General features: G+C 53.4%; 9 protein-coding genes across 9 annotated transcripts; 5 read left to right on the top strand and 4 right to left on the bottom strand.

Annotated features, from left to right (window-relative positions):
- Positions 1–230: 230 nt before the first annotated feature.
- Positions 231–1,907, top strand: LTS14_000806 (uncharacterized protein; the record flags this gene model as incomplete). The annotated part of the gene is made up of 1 exon (XM_064833517.1): positions 231–1,907. One exon carries the CDS (start codon positions 231–233, stop codon positions 1,905–1,907), a length of 1,677 nt encoding a protein of 558 aa, XP_064698478.1.
- Positions 1,908–1,972: 65 nt separating this feature from the next.
- On the bottom strand, positions 1,973–2,641 carry LTS14_000805 (uncharacterized protein; the record flags this gene model as incomplete). Its single annotated transcript, XM_064833516.1, has 2 exons — positions 1,973–2,455; positions 2,513–2,641. 2 exons carry the CDS (start codon positions 2,639–2,641, stop codon positions 1,973–1,975), a joined length of 612 nt encoding a protein of 203 aa, XP_064698477.1.
- Positions 2,642–4,651: 2,010 nt separating this feature from the next.
- On the top strand, positions 4,652–7,201 carry LTS14_000804 (uncharacterized protein; the record flags this gene model as incomplete). The annotated part of the gene is made up of 2 exons (XM_064833515.1): positions 4,652–4,747; positions 5,246–7,201. 2 exons carry the CDS (start codon positions 4,652–4,654, stop codon positions 7,199–7,201), a joined length of 2,052 nt encoding a protein of 683 aa, XP_064698476.1.
- Positions 7,202–8,144: 943 nt separating this feature from the next.
- On the top strand, positions 8,145–8,768 carry LTS14_000803 (uncharacterized protein; the record flags this gene model as incomplete). The annotated part of the gene is made up of 1 exon (XM_064833514.1): positions 8,145–8,768. One exon carries the CDS (start codon positions 8,145–8,147, stop codon positions 8,766–8,768), a length of 624 nt encoding a protein of 207 aa, XP_064698475.1.
- A 123-nt stretch (positions 8,769–8,891) lies between these two features.
- On the bottom strand, positions 8,892–10,106 carry LTS14_000802 (uncharacterized protein; the record flags this gene model as incomplete). The annotated part of the gene is made up of 2 exons (XM_064833513.1): positions 8,892–9,184; positions 9,269–10,106. 2 exons carry the CDS (start codon positions 10,104–10,106, stop codon positions 8,892–8,894), a joined length of 1,131 nt encoding a protein of 376 aa, XP_064698474.1.
- Positions 10,107–11,274: 1,168 nt separating this feature from the next.
- Positions 11,275–12,495, top strand: LTS14_000801 (uncharacterized protein; the record flags this gene model as incomplete). The annotated part of the gene is made up of 1 exon (XM_064833512.1): positions 11,275–12,495. The coding sequence occupies one exon, from the start codon at positions 11,275–11,277 to the stop codon at positions 12,493–12,495; it is 1,221 nt and encodes a 406-aa protein (XP_064698473.1).
- A 291-nt stretch (positions 12,496–12,786) lies between these two features.
- On the top strand, positions 12,787–13,232 carry LTS14_000800 (uncharacterized protein; the record flags this gene model as incomplete). Its single annotated transcript, XM_064833511.1, has 2 exons — positions 12,787–12,834; positions 12,885–13,232. The coding sequence occupies 2 exons, from the start codon at positions 12,787–12,789 to the stop codon at positions 13,230–13,232; spliced, it is 396 nt and encodes a 131-aa protein (XP_064698472.1).
- A 423-nt stretch (positions 13,233–13,655) lies between these two features.
- On the bottom strand, positions 13,656–15,236 carry PMU1_1 (putative phosphoglycerate mutase pmu1; the record flags this gene model as incomplete). Its single annotated transcript, XM_064833510.1, has 3 exons — positions 13,656–14,648; positions 14,832–15,026; positions 15,084–15,236. 3 exons carry the CDS (start codon positions 15,234–15,236, stop codon positions 13,656–13,658), a joined length of 1,341 nt encoding a protein of 446 aa, XP_064698471.1.
- Positions 15,237–16,004: 768 nt separating this feature from the next.
- On the bottom strand, positions 16,005–18,386 carry LTS14_000798 (uncharacterized protein; the record flags this gene model as incomplete). Its single annotated transcript, XM_064833509.1, has 2 exons — positions 16,005–17,975; positions 18,012–18,386. 2 exons carry the CDS (start codon positions 18,384–18,386, stop codon positions 16,005–16,007), a joined length of 2,346 nt encoding a protein of 781 aa, XP_064698470.1.
- Between the last annotated feature and the right edge of the window lie 1,521 nt (positions 18,387–19,907).

The raw sequence follows: 19,907 nt of genomic DNA, 5'->3' as shown, positions 1-19,907 counted from the left end.
ACTACCATTCACTTCGATGACATCTCTCAAATGCTCGGGAGGATGCCTAAGATGCGTGAATAGCGACTTGGATTATCACGCCCACGGCCATGTACGTGCACCACCGTGGACAAGTGTAAAATGGCATGGAGTCCGAAAGCGAGACAGTCGCTAGCGTGGACCGGCTTAAAGCTAGATCGATTTCTCCTCTACAACCACAACCACACCTCCTTCTGAAGCTACATCTCTCGATGTCGCTCTACCACGAAGCAGCCAAGATCCTCATTGAATCCCGTACCAAAAAGACCTCTGTCAAATCTCTCGTCTACACTAATAAATCCTGGAAAAGTGACCAGAAAACTCTATTCGCGCTCAGTACCGAGGCGGCGAAATGGAGCGCAGTATTATCAGAAGTCGTGGAGCGCAGTGGGATTTTGAAGGTCGAAAGGGCATTGACGCCGGTTTTGGCGCTGGTGTTGGTGCATGATTTGTTTCTTGCTAAGAGGGGCGTGGCGCTGCCTGCTAGTCATGGGTTGTGTGTAGCTGTAACGAAACATAAGGCGAGGTTGTCGGCTGAATTGACTAAGGCGAGGTTGAGAAGGGGTTGTGCGAGTCTTGAGGTGTTGACGGCGAGGGTTGATGGGGTAAGGGATGGGGGGGTGGAGATGGTGGGTGATGGTAATGGTAATGGGGAGGGAGGAGGTCTGAGTGGCTCGTGGCATCCTCGCTGGGTCCGGGTTAACACGTTGAGGACGACAGTCGACGAGCAGATGGTTTCGACATTTGCTGCTTACATCCGAACTTCTACTTTACTGGAACTCAGAGGCTCAAGTAAGAAGCTGTTACATCTCGACGAGCATGTCCCGAATCTCATAGCAATCCCATCAGGTATCGATATCACGACCACTCAAGCTTACCGTAATGGTCAACTCATACTTCAAGACAAAGCTTCGTGCTTTCCAGCTTATCTTCTGGACCCTGCAGCAACATCTGGAGATGTGGTGGATGCTTGTGCTGCACCCGGAAACAAGACCACCCATCTGGCAGCTATCTTGCACGAGTCACAGCCTGATCGAAAGGAGGGAAGCCGAGTGATAGCTTGTGAAAAGAACGATGTTCGATCGCTGACACTCGAAAAGATGGTCAAGCTTGCTGGAGGGAACGACGTTATCAAAGTAATGGCAAAGCAGGACTTTACAAAGCTCAATCCAGACAACAAGAAGTACGCAAACGTAACTTCCTTGTTGCTCGATCCGAGCTGCTCAGGCAGCGGAATCGTAGGTCGGGACGAAGGAGCAATCACGGTGCATTTGCCGAGCATTACAGCATCGGAGCCAGAGCCTAGAGGCAAAAAGCGAAAGCGTAGTGCAAAGCCGCAGCCAGCGGCGATAGACATCACTGCTGTCGAAGAAGAGCTGCCGCAGGAAGCTGAGGAGTCATCTGACAAGCTAAAAGCGCGTCTGGACAACTTATCTGCTTTCCAGCTTCGTCTGTTATTACATGCTATGCGCTTCCCGGCCGCCACTCGGATTAGCTACTCAACCTGTTCGATTCATCCGGAGGAAAACGAGAATGTGGCTATAGAAGCTTTACTATCGGATGAAGCTCGTCAGGGTGGATGGCGAGTGTTGAGGAGGAGTGAGCAGGTGGATGGCATGCAGAAGTGGAAGAAGAGGGGTTGGAAAGCTGCGTGTTCGGCTAAGCTGGAGGTATTCAGAGAAGCAGCGTGTGGGATCGATGCCGAAGAAGTGGCGGAGGCGTGTATACGGTGCGAGAAGGGGAGTGAGGAGGGCACGATGGGGTTCTTTGTTGTCGGGTTTGCACGAGATGTCGAGATCGGTCGGGAAGGAAATGCCCATGGCGATCATGAAACACGCGATAGGGAGGCAGAAGACGACGAGTGGAGCGGGTTTGGGGACGAGACATGATATTCGTGCCACTCTCAGCTTATTGCTGATTCATATATTTACAACCCCTATCCACGACATTAAATTTAGTTCCTCGACTTGGACGCCTCAGCAGCCACGCCGCTAGCAGTCTCGGGCTCTCTATCCTGCGCCGCAGCACCGCCGATGTTACCACGGCCAGTCTGCGCCACATCACTGTCCAACGCCCGCTGGTTGGCATTCTCCGGCAGATGCGGGTCAACAGTTTTGCCTTGAGCACCAGACTTGATCCCATCCAACCCAGTTCCACTACTCTTATCATGACGAAGTTCGCTACTCGACTGGCCTTGCACTGGCTTGCCTAGACCTGTGTTCACGGAGCCTGAGGTCGCACCACCTGGGAAGTCGAGTGCGGATGCTTGCTCGGCATCGCCTTCGATCGAGCTATTGTCTCGCGATTGCTGGGTTGGTGGGACGGTGTCAACGGGGTTGGGCTGAAAGGTGGAGTCCTTTGGTGCTGTGCCGGCTGGGAGGGTCTGGGCGCTGAACTCGGGTACGGTGTCGTTGCCTACGTTGACACCGGGCTTGTGCTGTCGATTGTGTTAGTCTATGCACTCGACAAAACAACTTCACTACAATGGACATACGCCAGACGTCTGCATTGGCTCATCACGGCCGACTTTACTGTGGAACTCGCCGCTGGCACCGCTCTGCTGCTGGCCTTGGAGAGCATCGACGTTGGCGTTGGCCGAGCCTGTCTTATCGTTGCTTGCCATTGTGGTTGTGTTTTGATCGATGTATGTGGCGAAAATGTGGTATTCGCAATAGTCGAACTAATGTCTAGAGAGATAAGATACACAGAAATGATCGTGTGCCCGCGACGATTTCCTAATGCCAATGTCTCTGGAAAATATGTTGTCGTCACATATCGTCAGCGGGGCAAAACCTGAGTGGCGCAGATCTATCGTGCTCAGCCTTGTCAGGCACCATCTCTGATGAGAACTCTACCTCGATCATGGTCACTGTGATAATGTGTTATCGTGAATCTATGATTTTATGTTTCGTGTGATGGAATAAGCTCAACAGTGTGCAAGTCGACGCCAAATGCTGATCATCGTGCTGACGACTTTCTTAGAACGACTTCACCTGTTGCGCCACCATGAACATGAACACCAGATTGTCCTGCCTCGAAAGATCTCCGCATACGCTGTCGCCATCCCCTTTGCTTCTCCGTCATGCCCGAGACATCGGCCTGCGACAGTCTGTACTCCCATTCAGCAGCGGTTGGCGAAACATCCCATCCGCCTTCTCGCAAGATCCGTTGAAGCAGAATCGGTCTGAGAAGCAGAGTACCTAGCTTCCATCTCTTGCCAGACTTCCCTCGACCTTCACTCCTGGCAGTCACACGATGCTGAGTCCTCTTACGCTCCTGAATTTCTTCATCAGGCAGCTTGGAGTTTCTGCGTGGTCGTCTCGTACCTAATCTGCAGCTTGAACATGCCAAGGACTCGTCTCTGGCTCGCGGATTCGCCATCGTCGAGTCGTTGTGAACACAATTATTCGCACACATTCGAGGCTCTCTAGTCATGATTCGATGGCCGCAAGTGAGGTCATGAGTAAGGGCTTTCTCAGTGCATGGCTCACATAGCTGTGCTCCTTTATACTCCACAACATGACTTGCTGCTCTCCTTCGGCGCTCTGCCATCTCGCCTGCTGAAAGATCTCGCAACTCAGTTGCTCTCTTCGCACTCGAAGATGTCTGGTCATCCTTACTGGACTCTCGTCTGGGTTCCTGGGAGCTGCCGGTAGCGCTCGGTCCGTAGCAACGCTCATCGGAGCAGACTGAGCTCGCACTACTTAGGGTTATCGGAGTGTATCTTCGTGGAGATGACCACGGACTTGAGTTTGCTGGCGACGGTATCCTGCAAATTGGACTAAGGTTGATTCCGCCCGACTTGGATCGCTCTGAAGACGTGAGCATTGCCGCTGACGGTGACAAGCGAGCGGATCCGGCACTTGAGCTGGTGGTCAAATCCACGGCAGAATCATGAGCACCGGCGCTGGCGAAATGAATCCTCTCTTTGGCTTTTCTTTGAAGGACAACATGTTGCCGCTTCCCGCTGTGAGTGAGGTCCGTTCTCGGGCGAGGTATCTGTGGTACTCTGGAGGATCTCCTCGACATCTTGCGGCCGCCATCCGTTGTCCGGGTCCGATCTTTCATGTTGTTGCTGAGCGCCATGATGAGGTAGGTGTGACGGGAATACCTATGAGTGTATTGATGCGACAGTTCTGAATCGACAACACTCTTACAGCTCTGACTGTCCTTCGCAAATGAGGACTCATGAGCTTAGCATACTGTATGCAGCGAGGTATACCTCCAGGGTGAGACATGCTGGCTGAGTCCGAACCCACCAAGACAAGCCCTCGTACACTTACTGGTGACACAGACAAAGAAGTAAGACCTCCAGACAAAGATATCGTTCGAGTCTGATTCAAAACGCGGCGATTGTGTAGTTTGAGGCAGCACTACGCCAGATGCTGTTGCGAGTCCACCAGGCGAGGCCGTTCAGGCGATCGTCATCGAACACATAAAGGGATCCAAGTCCTCAGAAGTTCCGGACTCTGCTGCGTCCAGTGGCCGACCACATCTGTACAACAGCTCTCAACGATGCCCTCTCTCTCATCTGTTCGAATGTCTTCTTCCAAGCAAAACCAATGTGTATATCCTCCCACTTCTCAGCCGCAAGCCAGAAGCTGACCAACGCTACCATTCCAACGATCTCACCATGGGTGCTAGTCGACCCCTACTCTACGGCTTGACTGCAAAGCTTGAGCCACCATCATTCCGCGCAGGGCGAGTCGAAGACCAACGATCGCAACAGGTCAGGTGAATATGCCGTTCCTTCCCAATTCGGTGAAGCTAGCGTCTCCACAAAAACATGACGTAGATTTTTGTTTATCAACACCTTCGTGTCACATGCACACCATTCACAAGTTCCGCATCACGTGTTTGCAAAATCACCTTTACATCTAGGAATTCGAGAAACATCGCTGCCTTGGACTCCCACGTCGGATACTCGACTACGAAAGCTGGACCCGCCGCTGCCACTGCCACTAACTTGCTTTGCCATCGCATACACAAAACGTCGTCTTGCACAAGATCATTGTTGACTGATCACATCGCGAACAGATATTCCCCCTATCACGAACCCATCCAGATTCGATTGGCTTCTAGAGTGTAGCAAGCAAGAAGATACGGCGCAGTTCTTGCGAGAAGTCCTCGACTCCTACGCGCCATGGATAGCAACAGGGTTGACGATACAGCTACTTCACGACTGCGCACACCGCCGGGACTTCTCTTGGCACTGACTAACTCACAGCCGAAGCAAGAGCCGACCACGCTCCTGTCTACGCCTGGTCTGGTCCCCGACGATGGCGAGGATGATTGGCAGGGCGTGTATCTGACCAACCCGGCTTCACCAGCAGCTGCGTCTCTCCCGCAAAACGAGGACGACTATATCTACATCGACAGTGACGACGATCTCGCCCAGGCGGGCCATGTATATCCAGAGGATGACGGCGTGGAGGTGAAGAAAGAGGTGGATATGGATGAGTATGTCCGGCAGTTCGAGCTGCCTGAGCTCGGTACCGGAGACACGACGACCTTGGCAATGCACCCTGCAGCAGAGCTGAAGCCAGCTAATGCCGCATCCTATCAGCCAGTGAAGGAGATATTCTCAAGGTCACCCAGCCCAGCTACGCTGCAGTCGAGGAAGTCGGCTGGATCGGAACATGCGCTTGCTACATCGGCAGTCAGCATAGCGTCGGCTCGTCTTGTTCGAGGGAAGCGAGCCAATAAGTCAACACAGCAAGAAGAAGAGCCGTTGTTTGTGAAAGCTGAGCCTGGACTTGGTGACATGCCCGACAATGTATTCAGAAGAGGACCGCAATATGATCATCGCAAGCTCGACCCCAACGACGAGCAGCCGCCAACAGCGTGCTTCGAAGACCACGCCCATAACGCTCTAGTCCACATTTTGACGTGCGGCCATCGACACGTCACCGCTACGCCACGGGCATGTAATCGCAGCTGTCGCTTGAGCGACAATGCTGAGTCCAAAACTAAAAGCCACGGCAGCTTCGCGTGTGAGCATCGACAGTGCGTCCAGAAGGAGAAGAAGCTGGGCGCGGTGTTCAACAAGAGCTACAAGGGTGGCGATATCAAGGTCCGTAAGCCAGTAAAGGCGCGGGCGAACACCACCTACTACGTCGACCGCCTCTCGCGCGCGCTCAAGATCGATGGCAGCGACAAGCTCTTCGCGATGCCAGAAGAAGAGAGGCGCAAGAGGCAGTTTGCCCATGCTGAGCTGGCTGATTCGAGGCCGAGGAAAGAGCCACCGCACTCGTACGGTGGTAAGATCCGTGAGCAGCATCTCTTCGAATACACCATACCTGACAGTATGCAAGCTGAGATGAAGGACGAGGAGAACAACGTCACCTCGGAGAATGCTGCTGATGGAAGAGCTCGCCTGAACAGCAACAGGAATGGCTTCTATGCAGCAGAAGACCGTGACGAGCAGGATGTAGGTGATGACCAGGCGGAGCAGGATGATGATGAAGTGATCGAGCTTCATTGCACATGCGGCTCGCCGGCCGACAGCCACATGGTCCAGTGCACCGACTGTGCTAACTACTTTCACCCGAAATGTGTTGGCAAAGGCGAGTTCAGCCCAGAGGAGTACGAGGGTGAACGCGGCCACCATGCTCTGCAAGCGGACTTCGATCGCTACCAGGATGGCGACGAAGAATTCTTGTGCGTTTCTTGCGACAACGTCTTCAAATCTGTACTGGCCGAAAGCATCCTACATACCAAGACCATGCGCAATATCAAGGACGAGGGCAAGACAGCAGCTCATCAGAGGGCTGCTGATCAGCTTCAGTACCACACAGGTCCGGCAATGAAGCGTCGAATTGCGCTGCAGAAAGCGAACGGTGATCCGATCACGGTCAAAGCTGCGAATGACGCGTACGCTGCAGCGGTCGAGGCGGCGACGAAGCTCGATCAAGAGCTGTTCGGTGGAAGCGATGACGATGCAACGAAAGACAGCAAGACTCTTCGCTTTACTACTCGACAGCAGGAGAAGAATAAAGGCGTCGTGCTTGAAAAGATCGTCGGCCAGAAGACTCGGATCGGCAAGCCCAGTAAGACCAAGACCAAGCACGGTTTCAATACCGCCATCATGGATACTGTCCTCGCCAACAACACGACCCCGTCGGCAGCTGTGAAGGCGCCTCCGTACCAAGGCGAATTGGGACGAGAGCATCGTCGAGTGTGACTTCTGCAATGCCAAGATCGTCGGCCTTCACTACGCATGCAAGGACTGCCCCGACTTCGACTGCTGCGAGAACTGTGCAGATAAGGGCAAGTCTCATGTCCACCAAGGTCATACCTTCGAGGCGAAGCATGCGAGGCAAATGCTTGAGCAGAAGCCGAAGGCAAGTGGAGGGCAAGCGAGTGGGCCAGTAGGTGGTTTCAAGCGCCCAAAGACGAAAGCGGTGCCTGTTGCTGGCGCTCGGAAGCAGCCGACGAGGAGCGTGACGAAGGCGGCTGGGAGCAGGAAAGGCAGTGATGTTGAGATGACTGACGCCTGAGGTCGTGAGACAGAATGGAAGAGGGAGAGTGTGGGGGGCGATATGGTACAGGATGGTTCGCAAGATGGAGGTCCATTGCACTTCTCGGCAGTTGCACAGATGATTGGACATGACATGGCGGACTTGGTTGTGTGAAGTGCTAGATTGAAAGCGAGAGTTGACTATGTGACCGCTGGCGATGACTTTGGCTCTAAGCGCAGGGCAGGATAAGCTGTCAACATGGGACTTGGCGCGGTGGCACATATGTAGTTGTACATGTCGAAATCCAGAGTGAGCGATTGAACAACTTCCCTCATGTGGTTGTAAACTGAAATTTGATATGCCAATTCTGTCGTCCCAGCTGCGCCCGAAAGTCACCGTGGTTGATCTCGAAGGTCCAGGAAACAGCCTTTCCTTCGCGCTACTCCAAGAGTGCCTTGTGAGTGAAGGATAGTCGAATGAGTGTACCGAGGGCTTGGAAGCCTAGTCCGCTTCAGCTTCGCGTGATTGTTTCATGGCCGTTCAATCGGGAAGCTGCAAAAGTGGGTCCGAGCAGTAATCTTCAAATCGAGGATACACAGTCTTTGACCAATGCAAGAAGCAACGGCCGCAGCATTGCCACATTCTCAGAGAACAACATCCGCCAAAATGGTCTTCTGCCTCCCATCGCTGCGTAGCCGACCCCACCTCTTCGAAAAGCAGCAATCAAAGCATTCCGGGCATACACGCCATTACACCATCAGTCGTGATCCATCTCTTGATCTTCGCGAAGCCAGCCAAGCAATCTCCATCGCGAACTCCGAGGCCAAGGAAGAGGAGAAGCGTCCAATCCCGTCCAAACAAACCATCCGCGCAGTCAGCAATTCCGACGTCACTGAAGCCGGCACCCAACACCATATCCGCGAGGGCAAGAAGCGCGAGTTCAGCGTCCTCAGCATCGAGAGCTTGATGAAGAAAGCGCACGCCATGCTTTTGAGGCGCAACAGTGTGGCATCGTTCGCTAGTGTGTTCGCAGAGGCAAATGCTGCTTCTGATGCACTAGAGGCCGAACATGCCGGCAAGGACTCCAGTGACGTTGGGGGTTTCGACAGTCCCAATCTCGGCACCACCAAGAGCAATCAAAGCAGTCTTCGCCACAAGCGCCATGTCTCGGATCTGCGGTCGCGCTACAATCTGTCAATCGGCGCAGGCCGTCGCACACCGAAGCGTGCATCGCAAGTCATGAGTGAAGGCGGCGAGAGTGCTTGGGTGACGGATGACGAAGGGGAATGAAGCGAGCTATGGTGCTATTCGAGTGTTGGTGCACACTTGGCGGAAATTGGTGAGGCGTAGGCTGGGGCGGCCATTTATTGATAGAGGGATCGCTTGCAATGACTTGTGCTTACTGCCTGACCTTCACGGTGGAGGGTTGATATCGAGGCCTGCCACAGTGAGCTTGAAAGCATCATTCCTTGAATAGCTTCCAGCAACATCAAGATCCAGTCTTCCACGTTCACAGTCTTCGAAATCAGCCTCGCATACCAACAGCTCACCATCCTCCACTTCCCACATCGGCTCCTTGACAATGTTCCCAAACGGACCTACGATGCATGAACCACCACGACACACGAAGTCTTCGTTACCTTGATCTTGTGAACTGTCAGCACTTTCTTCGGCGATAGCAGAGCTCGAGTCAGCAGCCGACTCATCTGCGGCGGGTAGCACAAGTGAGTGTGTGTCCGCTTGAACAGTGAGGGTGGATCGCCTTCGACCGGCTTTTGGTGGTGATTTACCTGAACTTGATGCTGGACCATTGGCCATGGCGGGCTGTTCTTTGACGGAGCCTGCGGGTTGCGAACCAGTGATCCAACCTGGCAGATTCTTCCTCTTGACGCATGAAATTGCGCTAAGGACGAAACATCGTCCCTCGTTACCAACAGTGCGCATGAGCGGTAACCAGGTATCTCTTGCGTCGGCTGTCGGTGCTAACCATAGATTGACGTTCTGACTGTAGAGGCTGTATCGTAGCAGAGGCATCATATTCTCCCAGCAAATGGCCGCAGCCATAGTGATCTTGACGCCTTTGACCTTCGTCGTTATAGCCTTGAGCGTGCTCGGCGATCCTTGAGCCCACACTAATCGTTCAGAACCAGTGGGCATGACCTTGCGTCTCTTGCCAAGCACACCCAACCTTGGGCAGACGTATACAACAGCACAGTAGAGGCTTCCACCAGCTTTCTCCACCATGCCTGTCACAACGAAAACACCAGTCTCCCTCGCTACTCTTTCCAAGAACTCCCTTGTGCCATCGCCTCTGTACTCGTCACCTTTGGCAACTGGAAGCTTTCGATCCAGCCATTCGTCGCCAGCGCCTGGCGGTGTGTCACCAAGGTCTACACATGCCTTGAAGTAGTTCAAAAACTGCTCCCTCCCAGCATCCTTCCTTGAGCCAACAGTAGCTCCAAAGTCACAAGTACGAGGATAGCCGCCGAGATATGCTTCTGGGAATAGGATGAGATCGACACCTTGTGAAGCTGCAGATTTGGTGACGGAGGCTAGATGATCAAGTGTTTCGCGTAGAGTAGGGAGGGTGTAAGATTGAGAGACAGCGAGTTTGATCTTTTGCGGCATTTTGGGTGTGTTTGCAAGAATGTAGAAGTGGAAGTAAGCTCACAACATGGTGAAGCTGATGATTAGATGAGCTTTCCCCGCTACAGAAACGCCCGCTGAGTTTTGCCTCGTCGGAATGGGCAAAACCAGTTCCTGACACACTAATCACGACATTATTATTATTGATGTCGAAGATTGCGCCACGGTGTGCCTGTGACCAAGCATATCATTACGCTCAATAGACTGGCGTGTCTTTAAAGTTGCACCTGTTGACACCAGCCGTCGATCGCATGTCGCGCTCAGTCTACCCCAATGTATTGCAGGGTGCATCATCGCAATTGACGGCAGTACGTCCATAACGTGCAGGTGGTCATCAATACGTAGAGGCTCGCTGGTAGGGTGCAAGCGTCGAAGTCTTAGCAACAATGATCCTACATGTACCCGGAATCCAACGGCATCGATCGCCAGCGTCAAGAATTGGTACGGATTAGCGGCACGGTCCATGTCCACGTTTTGATTGATGTGCACGCGATGCATTTGCCGTGGCTTAAATGAGATAGTGTTGTATCGACGATATCAAAGCGATCCGCCTGGACGGGGATCTCTCCGACGTGGCCCTAGTCCATCAACCAGGTTGTGGAGATTTCTCCTTGCCCAATCCGCTACTGCAGCACGGCACACCAGCGATGCCACATTCGGATCCTCTGCACTTAAAGCTCCTGCGAGAATGACTCTGTGCCTAGCGTACGAGATACACAATAATTGACTAGGAGCTATGCTAACAGAAACCCCGCATGTACTACCTACAACGCGAGCGCTATCTCATATGCCGTTCATGTAGTGTAGCCGTTATCGATCCGTTGGCTGCTGCACGATGGCCCCACATCCCTGCTCGATATGCATACTCTAGCCATGTCCTCTGCCCGCACGGCACTATGCCTGTTCCTGCGTCTTGAGAGACCTACCGTATGGTCACTTCGATCTGATGAACGCCCGCTTCTAAGGGTCGCCGGCCAACTCCTTCCACCGTCTTGGTGGCGTTCGTTCGTCGTACCAGAGTCTCATCCCAGGAAACCAGCATTCCGCAGTATTCCAAGCTTTGCAGCATAGCTGGAAGGTCATCGAAGGATCAGTAGCGCTTTCCTTCGGTCCTCATACTGGACTGGGCCAACCGAGATACGCCTTCCTCATGGGCTCGCTTCGGACATCCCGAGACTATGGTACCGCCAGAGATGTCCCAAACTTCTCTGTGCGACGCGCCTCCATGATTCGATCACCCACTTCATCATCAGGAAACAATTCTACTTCAACCTTGGTAAACCCACATTCGCCCATTGACGCTTCCGATATACAGCCAATCAGCGAGGAGAGTGGCGAGATGCCTATAACGATAGACTTGGCAAGCCACCGGCAACCGACTTTTATTCGCGACGAAATCTCTCGTTCGCCAGGCGTCTCTGAGCTCCCTGGAGACGATGTACGCACGAGGTCCTCAAGCCACATCATTGGGTTTGCAGCGACGACAGAAGACGACAATGCTACGATTACGAGTACGGAAGGAACGTCTGAGCCCACACTGAACATCGCACAAATGGACCTTGAAACACCAGAGCGTGAGAGGCCTTCAGTACTCTATCCTGGGTCGGATCTGAAGCGCGGTCTCGCACCGTCTATGACCTCTATGTCAGAGGCTACTTCTCTCTCTACCCCTCCACATCAACAGGTGTCGACTGGCTCGCGCATGCCTGAGTTCTTCGGCCAGACCGTGTTCCAGACAGTCCTCCACAACCCAACCATTGCTCACCAACTTCTCCGATTTGCCCAGTCACGACTCTGTGGCGAGAACCTGGAGTTTTTGGACAGAGTCACCAAGTACCAGTCCCTCTTGGCAGATGTCTCGAAAGCAGTGTATGAGATCCACAAAGATTTCATTGCCAGCAGTGCGCCAACGCAGATTAATGTGGCTGAGAGTGTCCTCCTGCAGGTGAACAAAGAAATGAAGTCTGCCCTCACCAGCACCATCCCGGCTATGGAGGCAATCTTCAGCACAGCTCAGACCGACATTGAGAGACTAGTCTATACTGACATCTATCCCAACTTTGTACGGTACCAGATGAGTGTTAGTGCTGCCAAAGCGCTCGGAGGTGATCGCGGCAAATATGCTGGACTGGGTGATTGTTTTGTGCTAACTGATCCTTCGCGCGCGGACAATCCAATCATGTTCGCATCGGACGGCTTCGTGAAAGTCACTGGCTACCAACGTAACGAGATCATACCTCGCAATTGCCGCTTTCTACAAGGCCGACACACTGAACGAGCTGCTGTGAAACGTTTGAAAGACTCTATTGACAAGCGGCATGAATCAGTGGAGCTTCTGCTCAATCACAAGAAGAATGGCGAGCCCTTCTAGAACCTGCTATATACTACGCCACTATACGACGGTCAGGGGAAGGTAGCGTTTTTCCTTGGGGGCCAGGTCAACTGCTCGACCGCGATCCACAGCACATCCGATGTTCTGCGAATATTGGGAGAACCGACGGAGCTGAAGAGAGGGTGGGTAGTGGAGAAAGACATGGGAAGACCCGTTACTGCCAAGCCCTCCCGAAGTCGTACTGTGCTCAACGCTCTCCTTAGTAGCAAGCTGACCGTGCAGGCCGCGACTCCTGGGATGGAAGGTTGCTTGTTGCATAAGCTGTCAGAAATGCCGCTTGCGAACCAGCTCGATGCGTTCTATACAGCCTACTCGAATGTGAGTTTATGCTCGCAATATGTGAAATTTCAAGCGCTGATTACAAGTAGTACATCATCATCAACTACAGCAGCTTCCTAATCAGCTTCGTGTCAGGCGGCGTGATCGATATGCTCTTTCCCGTCAAATCACGGACTCCCTACGTACCCCAGGCCATCGGCACCGATGCCTTCAAATATCTTGGGCTTCATTGTGCATCAGGGTCACTCAGCTGGGACTTTAAGTCAGCGGTGAAGGCAGCGCTTAAGACTGGTCAGCCTGTCAGTGTTGAGTTGAAGCTGTGCGCCAAGCCGTACATGGGTTTCGAAAGGTTCTCGTTGCATTGGACGCCTTTGAAGGATGAGGTTGGGGCGGTGGCGTGGGTTGTGCTGACTCTTGGCAACGACCAGAGGCTTTGAAAGCACTGATAGGGATCTCACGAATTGTGTCGTGATGTTGATCAGACCAAGAAGGTGTTGGTGATTTGCACAGTCATGGAGCGTTTATACCCAGAGGCATTTTGATAGTATTGTACCACCTGCGTCGTCTGTGACCTTCAAATACGAGACCGAAATAGTCGAAGTCGAGTGGTTGCTTGAAGTCGAGGCGCTACAATTGATCGAGAGCGATTGCTGAAACATCTTTATTCATGATCTGGCCGTTGCGCAAGGTGGCAGACTCTGCAGCGATCAATGGTATGGTAAGCAAACCAGAGGAATCCCTGCCCAAGATGGGTGCGTAGCACAACGCCAATATGCAAAGAGATGGTCGCAAGCAATTTGTACGAAGAACTGACTATACACGGACTATTTGCTGTGCATGTCTACAAATTTCGTGCTCGCCTACCACCAGCCATAGCTAGATGACCACGGATTGTAGCCCGGTGGTCCATATGGGCGGCTGGAGCTGGTGCTCGCGCTAGCAGTGATACTTGCCGAGGTTGATGCGCTCGAACTCTTGCTGGAGCTGGTAGAAAAGCTGCTGCTGGAGCTGCCGCTCGCACCTCCCGTGGCGGTAGCAGTGGCGGTCGCGCTCGCAAGTACAGTGGGCGTGTTCAGGTCGGTGGCCTGGAAACCCGCTCCAGATGGGTAGTCGCTGGAAATATTGTAGATGGGTGTCGTGATGCCACCAACGGCTGTCCCGCTACAAACACAGCCTTGAGCCAAGCTGGCGATGCTAGTCACTGGTGGGTTTGCGCAGTGAGTGCTGACAGTGTATGCAGGGCTGCTTGGTGCTGGGCCGGAAGGCAGGAATTGTGCCTTGACCAGAACGGGGATTACGGCGCCAGTGTTAAGGGAGAACGAGCGGTGACCAACGACACGAAGGATGCTGCCGATTTCACCAGAGTGGGATGTGATGGAGAGCCAGGTGTGGTCATCAGTGCCGAAGATCGAATCAAGAACCTTCTTGCTACGAGCATCTTGGGCATCATTGGTCTCGGCAGAGACACCGTTCCAAATGGTGTCGTACTCGCCAAGGTCGCTGACATCCCAGGTTGAGAAGAGGTTGTGGATGTAAGTGCGATTGCGGCGGTGGTCGCAGGTATGGATGGAGATGCCCTCACGCAAGAGTTCCTTGACGGTAGGGACGAATGGGTAGTACTCCGGCGTTGGGATGCCGTTGAAGGTGAGATTGGTGGTCTTCAGGCAGCGAGTAAGAGGCGAAGAGTAATAAGACTGCGGCTGTGGGATCTTCTGAACGGCAATCTCGTGCTGCCAGAAGTTGTGCGCGATGATAGCCTGGTTGATGCCGTTTGGGGTCAAGTCGGCATCGTACCAAGTGGCCGTAGCATTGCCATTTAGCTCAGCCCAATAGCAGTTCCATGCCGGGGTACCCTATAGATATCTGATTAACTCGTTTCTTGGCAGACGGGGAGCTTCCGTTGCGACTGGAGCAAGCATTGCTGGCAGATCCTCCGGCGTAAGGACCCTCTCAGTGGCGTCTCGGACTGCCTGGACTAGCTCTTGTCCTTGGCAATGCTTGTATCCAACCACAACGTCGCCCTAGTGGTGTCTTACGTAGAATGTCTCAGCAGCATTGTGGTATCCTTCGCCGTGTCTCCCCATGAACAGCACCTTGTAGACAGTATTGAGAGGCGCGGCAGCGTTCAACGCCGCGACCTGAGCCTGGAATTGCTGCCATTGCGTGAGGTTGGCAGTCGAGCTCGTGGTGCCGGAGTAGGTCTGGTTGATAAGGCCGAAGTTGGTCGCAGTCTTGCCGATGACTTGTTAGCCGAAGAAGTTGTCTTACTTCAGTATCATGCGACTTACATAGTCAAATGTTGAGGCGTTAGTACTGGCAACATCCTGTAAGAAGTACCCAGCAACAGTCGTATAGTTGATGTACCCAGATGTGATGTTGATCGCCTGGGCTCCAGAAGCGAGGAGCATCGCACCTGCGGCGAGGGTAGTAGAGCCGTACATATTGACAACAACGCTGCGCAATAGTGATACAGTAGGAAGGCCGAGGGCGAGACAGAAGAGATATCATCAAGTACTCACTCACCAAGCTTTCTATCAAAACTCACCTTCCCAGATCGTACAGCCTGATGGCCCATCTTGGCCAAGCGAGGCATTAGTGGTGCAACTCTGCAGTGTTTCCACGAATCTGCTGCGATGCTGATTCCACGCGAACGGCTGGTACCTGCAGAAGGAATATTCGACAAAGTTATACGAAAGGTACCTCTACGCCAATGGCCGAACAGAGCTGAGCGCACGTGGCAGCTTGATCGCCGACGTCATGCGCGATGGTGAGAACAATAATAATAATAATGTCACGGGCACCAAGTCCAACACCATTCTGTTCAGCAGATCTGCGAAAGCGAACGGGAAACCCTAAAGGATCGAGAAGTGAGAAACGAAAGAAAATTTGAGTATAACGACTCACTTGGAGCAGACCATCTGGGTCTACTCATCAAGCTATTTGCTGCGCACTATGCGTTCCCAAAAGCTGCCAAAAGGCAACCACAAAATCCCTCCCAACGCCATGCCAATTTATCATGCGCCTTACAGAGCCAGCTCGAAAGAGCAGTGCCCGAGGTATTGCATTGTGGCCCTCCATCAATGCTTGGGGTATCCCTAATGCCATGTTCCCTAACGTGAATCTTGCGAAGCTGCAAAAACGCCTTCGATGTCTTTCATCATGTATCGCACAAAGCTTGAGATCGAGAAAGGACGTGAATAGGAGCCGCTTCACGTATCGGCATAGTACACCGCGAAAGTATCGCCGTAGACGTCCGCGTTTTCAGCGGCATTGATCGTGACGCCGTTGTCGTCGACGAGCATTTTGACCGTGCCGATGGTAGTGACGGCATACATTGCCACCTGACTGTTGGTGATATGAATCATGTCAAGCTGGCAGTTCCCACTTAGGAGACAGTCTTGCTCGTAGCCGTTGAAGAAGCTGTAGAAACCGAGCGAGTAGATGAGGATTCCTTGGCTGTTGAGCACACGCAAACCCCAAGCGTCTTTGCAAGGAGAGTCAAGGCTGTTGGCGTTCGCGCCATTGCAGACAGTGAAGGTTGGGTCGTCATAGTTGCCATTGGGCGTGAATGGTGCCGGTGCAAGCGGGTACGGCTGCATGTAGGGGGTCTCAGACTGCATGAAGCCGCCGAAGACAGCAGAAGCGCCATCGATCTGGTAGTTGTAGAAGATGCTGTGCTCGGAGGAAGTACCCCAGAGCCAGACCGGACCAGAAGAGCGGATGAGCGTGCCGCGAGCACTGTAGACGGAGATTTGCTGGTTCAGGGGATCTTCCATATCATGATCTGCCACCCAGTGCCAGGTGTTCTCAAGGTAGACACCACCGGACTGAGGAGCGGCGTAGAACATCAAGAAAACACCAAGGCATTTGTTGTTGACGCTTGGGTTCTGGACTTGCTTGGCGCAATCGGCCAGGAGTAGATTCGAGCCGTACGAGCCACCTATGCGGACGTGAGTGTCCCACATGCCAGACTTGCCGGCCGGCGAGTTCAGTTCCCATTGGATTATGATAGCGCCAGGATTCGGACCTCTAATCTCGAATAGCAGGTCGCTAATCTCCACAGCACCGGTTGAGCCGTTACCAGAGCCAACTTGCCAGACAGGCTTGGGGCTGTTGACATCGGTGAAACCAGATGCCAAGATAGTCGACCAAATCTCACCGACGATGCGGATGTTGTTCGGGACAGTGATGGTGCTGGTGACGAGATAGACGGCGTGATCGAAGTAGGCGATCAGGTTCTTGCTGGAGGCGTCATTCAGGAACTTCTGAATGCACTGGGTGTCGTCGGTAGTAGCATCACCCTTGCAGCCGTAGGTAAGCGCGCTGGAGAAGGCGCTTGCAGGCTGAGTCTCATACTGGGGCTTGGAGCGGGCGAAGATCTTGCCGTTGCTTAGAAGAGCCTGGTTCTTGACGGGAGACTTGATCGGGCCCTGCGTGATAGCCGCGGTGCCGGAGTGATCATAGACATTGCCAGAAGCCCATGCCGAGCCTGATGCGATCGACTGTGCGATGACGGCGTTTGTGGGGCCAACAACAGCTGTTGCGCTGCCGAAGTCAACGTTATCGATGATGAGAGTACCACCAGACTTGGGGACGTCGCTGGATTTGGAGTACGCAGATCGCACACCATACTGAGTACCGCTGAAAGTGCTGTCGCTGAGGACGACGGAGCCAACGGTCTGGTTGGTCGGTGTGTTAGACATGTCGATACCGGTGCCGCAGTTAGTGAAGGTCATATCGGATAGAGTCCAGCCCCAGTTCCAGTTCATGTAGATACCGGTCTGGCAACCAATGAAGGTCAGGTTGCGAGAGGTGAATTGCTGGTTGCCGAAGAAAGCACCGTACTTGCCACCTTTGAAGACGAGGTCACTCATGAAGCCACCGCTACCATTGTCCATGAAGATACCCTGCTGCTGTGTGCTGGCAGAGGTACTCATCTCGAAAACAATGTTCTGGAGGGAGGTAGCCTGAGCAACCTGCCAGTGAATACCAGCACCAGTAGCACCGCCGTTCCATTGGGTGATGTCAATGACGAAGTTGCGGACTTGTCGGAAGAAGTTGTTTTGGTTGATGAACCAGTTGTTGCCGTAAGCACCATAGGGGTCAGCGTCGAGGACGGCCATGCCTTGGAAGCCAGAGCTGGCGATGATTTGTGGCAAATTGGTCGCATCGCCGATAAGCTGCGTGTAGTAGTCCATGAGGAGAGGGCTACTAACGAGATACTTGCCAGGAGGAAAGTATACAATGGCGGGCGAGATGGTGGATGAGTTGCAGCCAACGCCACATCTCTGGTTGCTGCCGAGAGTGGCGTTGATGGCGAAGTTAATGGCCGCAGTGTCATCAGTGACACCGTCACCCCTGGCCCCTCCGCCGAATCGACTGTCGGTCACATCACGGAAGATGGGGTAGTTCGTGTTGCTGTTGCCCCATACAGGAGCGTTCTTGTGGAAAGAAGACTGGCCAAGCCAGTAGCCGCTAGAGCTGGATTGCCTTGTTGACAAGGCCGCAGTGGAATCCGCGGTAGGACGTGCTGTTGTTGTTGTTGCTGTCAAAGCAAGAAGGGCGCTCAGCGCCCTGGTGAAAGAATGCATGTTGTTGTTGTGTTGTCGTGACCTTGAAACTGGAAGGATCGAAATGTCAGTGGCCGGCACTGGCGTTGGTTGCAAGTCTCGCAGAGATCAAGTGCAGAAAGATTGTTTGCTGTCGGGGAATGAGAACGAGGTGTTGAAGGAGTGTCGTTTGGTGGTGGTGGTTGTGTGGAAGTTGGGGATGCGTGGGATCTTCTTAAAGAATGGCTTGCGCGAGGTGCACGCGGACAATGCAATTGTGAACAATGAATAAAGGGAAGCCCCGCCGACAATGCAACTTCAGTCAATAGCAACAGAACGCGATGAATGCAGAAGTGAATGTGAGGTTGGGGCGACCTTCAATCCTTTTGAGGCTCTCTTCGAGGAGAGGGAGATACTCACAACGCTATTCGACGCTAAGGTTTCGTTGTCGTCCAATCCTCTTGTCCTGCTTCGTGAACCTGCGCCGTTTCAGATATCTCGGGTTCCAGCTTGCATGCACCACTGCGATGTGGTCTGTATCCCCAGGCCAGGCCAGTGCACCCTGGCTTCTTTATACAGTAACATGTTCGGCCGTTTGACCTGCGCACACCATACTACAACACTAAGAAGTGGCATGATCCTGAAAACATCTCGTCAGTCAGTCTTGCCACCACCATCCTCTTTGTCTCAACGGTCAGCGTTGCCAACCTCGTGAGCCACTCCACTCTGCCCAGGTGTGGCATGCGCTCTCCGGGCGCTGTGGCAAAAGACCTACAACCGGACGACTGCCATCTCGAGCCAACGCACCAACTTTCGTTGAAGGAGCGTGTGACCGTGGCCATTCGCCCAGGACCAAATTGCGGACGGAGATGGCGCCAGCATGGACAAGAAACCAAGCCGCGGCATCTTCAACGCTGCACCACAAACAACGTTGCCGACCTCTCACGAATGCCAAGAAGTTGATTGTGCGACAAGAACTGCGTGAGGTTCGTTCCTGATCGGCACGGTGGCAGGGTTCGTTAGCCTTGCCGGAAGGTGGACCCCAGCGAAGGAAGCGGCGCGAAGCCACTCCGTCAAAACGAATCCTTTGGCTGTCATTCGTTCGAGCCAAGATGTGAAACGTTTTGATGCCGCAACCTCACGTCGCAACCTCTGGGATTCACACAGCTACTGGCCGCAGTTTAGATGGCCGCTCCACTTCCAAACGTGCTGGTCTTGCATATTTCTTGTTACCAAGGCAGGTGCGTAGGTGATCAGATGGAAGGCGCACGCGCCCTGAGTTCAGGCTAAGTGAGCTAAGCTTCAGATCGGCAGAGAAGCGGGCAGGGATTGTCGCGCGCAGTCGATACTGTAGCCGAGTCTTTCCCTTCCAGCAACGCCCAAATGCCAACCACAACGGCAGACCTCCACTATTATCAAGGCTCGACACTTTGCTGGAGATACGGTGGCTCGCATGCATCCAAGACAGAGATAACGTCCATCCTTCAGCGCTGCTGGTGGTTGGCCAAGACACTCAGGGAGGATTCAAGCAGCCACGCGCAAGAATTGTGACAAAGGGACAAA

Source organism: Recurvomyces mirabilis (assembly GCF_035927965.1).
Source record: "Recurvomyces mirabilis strain CCFEE 5264 chromosome Unknown scaffold_2, whole genome shotgun sequence".
NCBI classification, from domain to species: Eukaryota; Fungi; Ascomycota; class Dothideomycetes; order Mycosphaerellales; family Teratosphaeriaceae; genus Recurvomyces; species Recurvomyces mirabilis.
The sequence above is the reverse complement of the archived record's forward strand: the minus strand, read 5'-3'. Positions and strand labels throughout refer to the sequence as shown.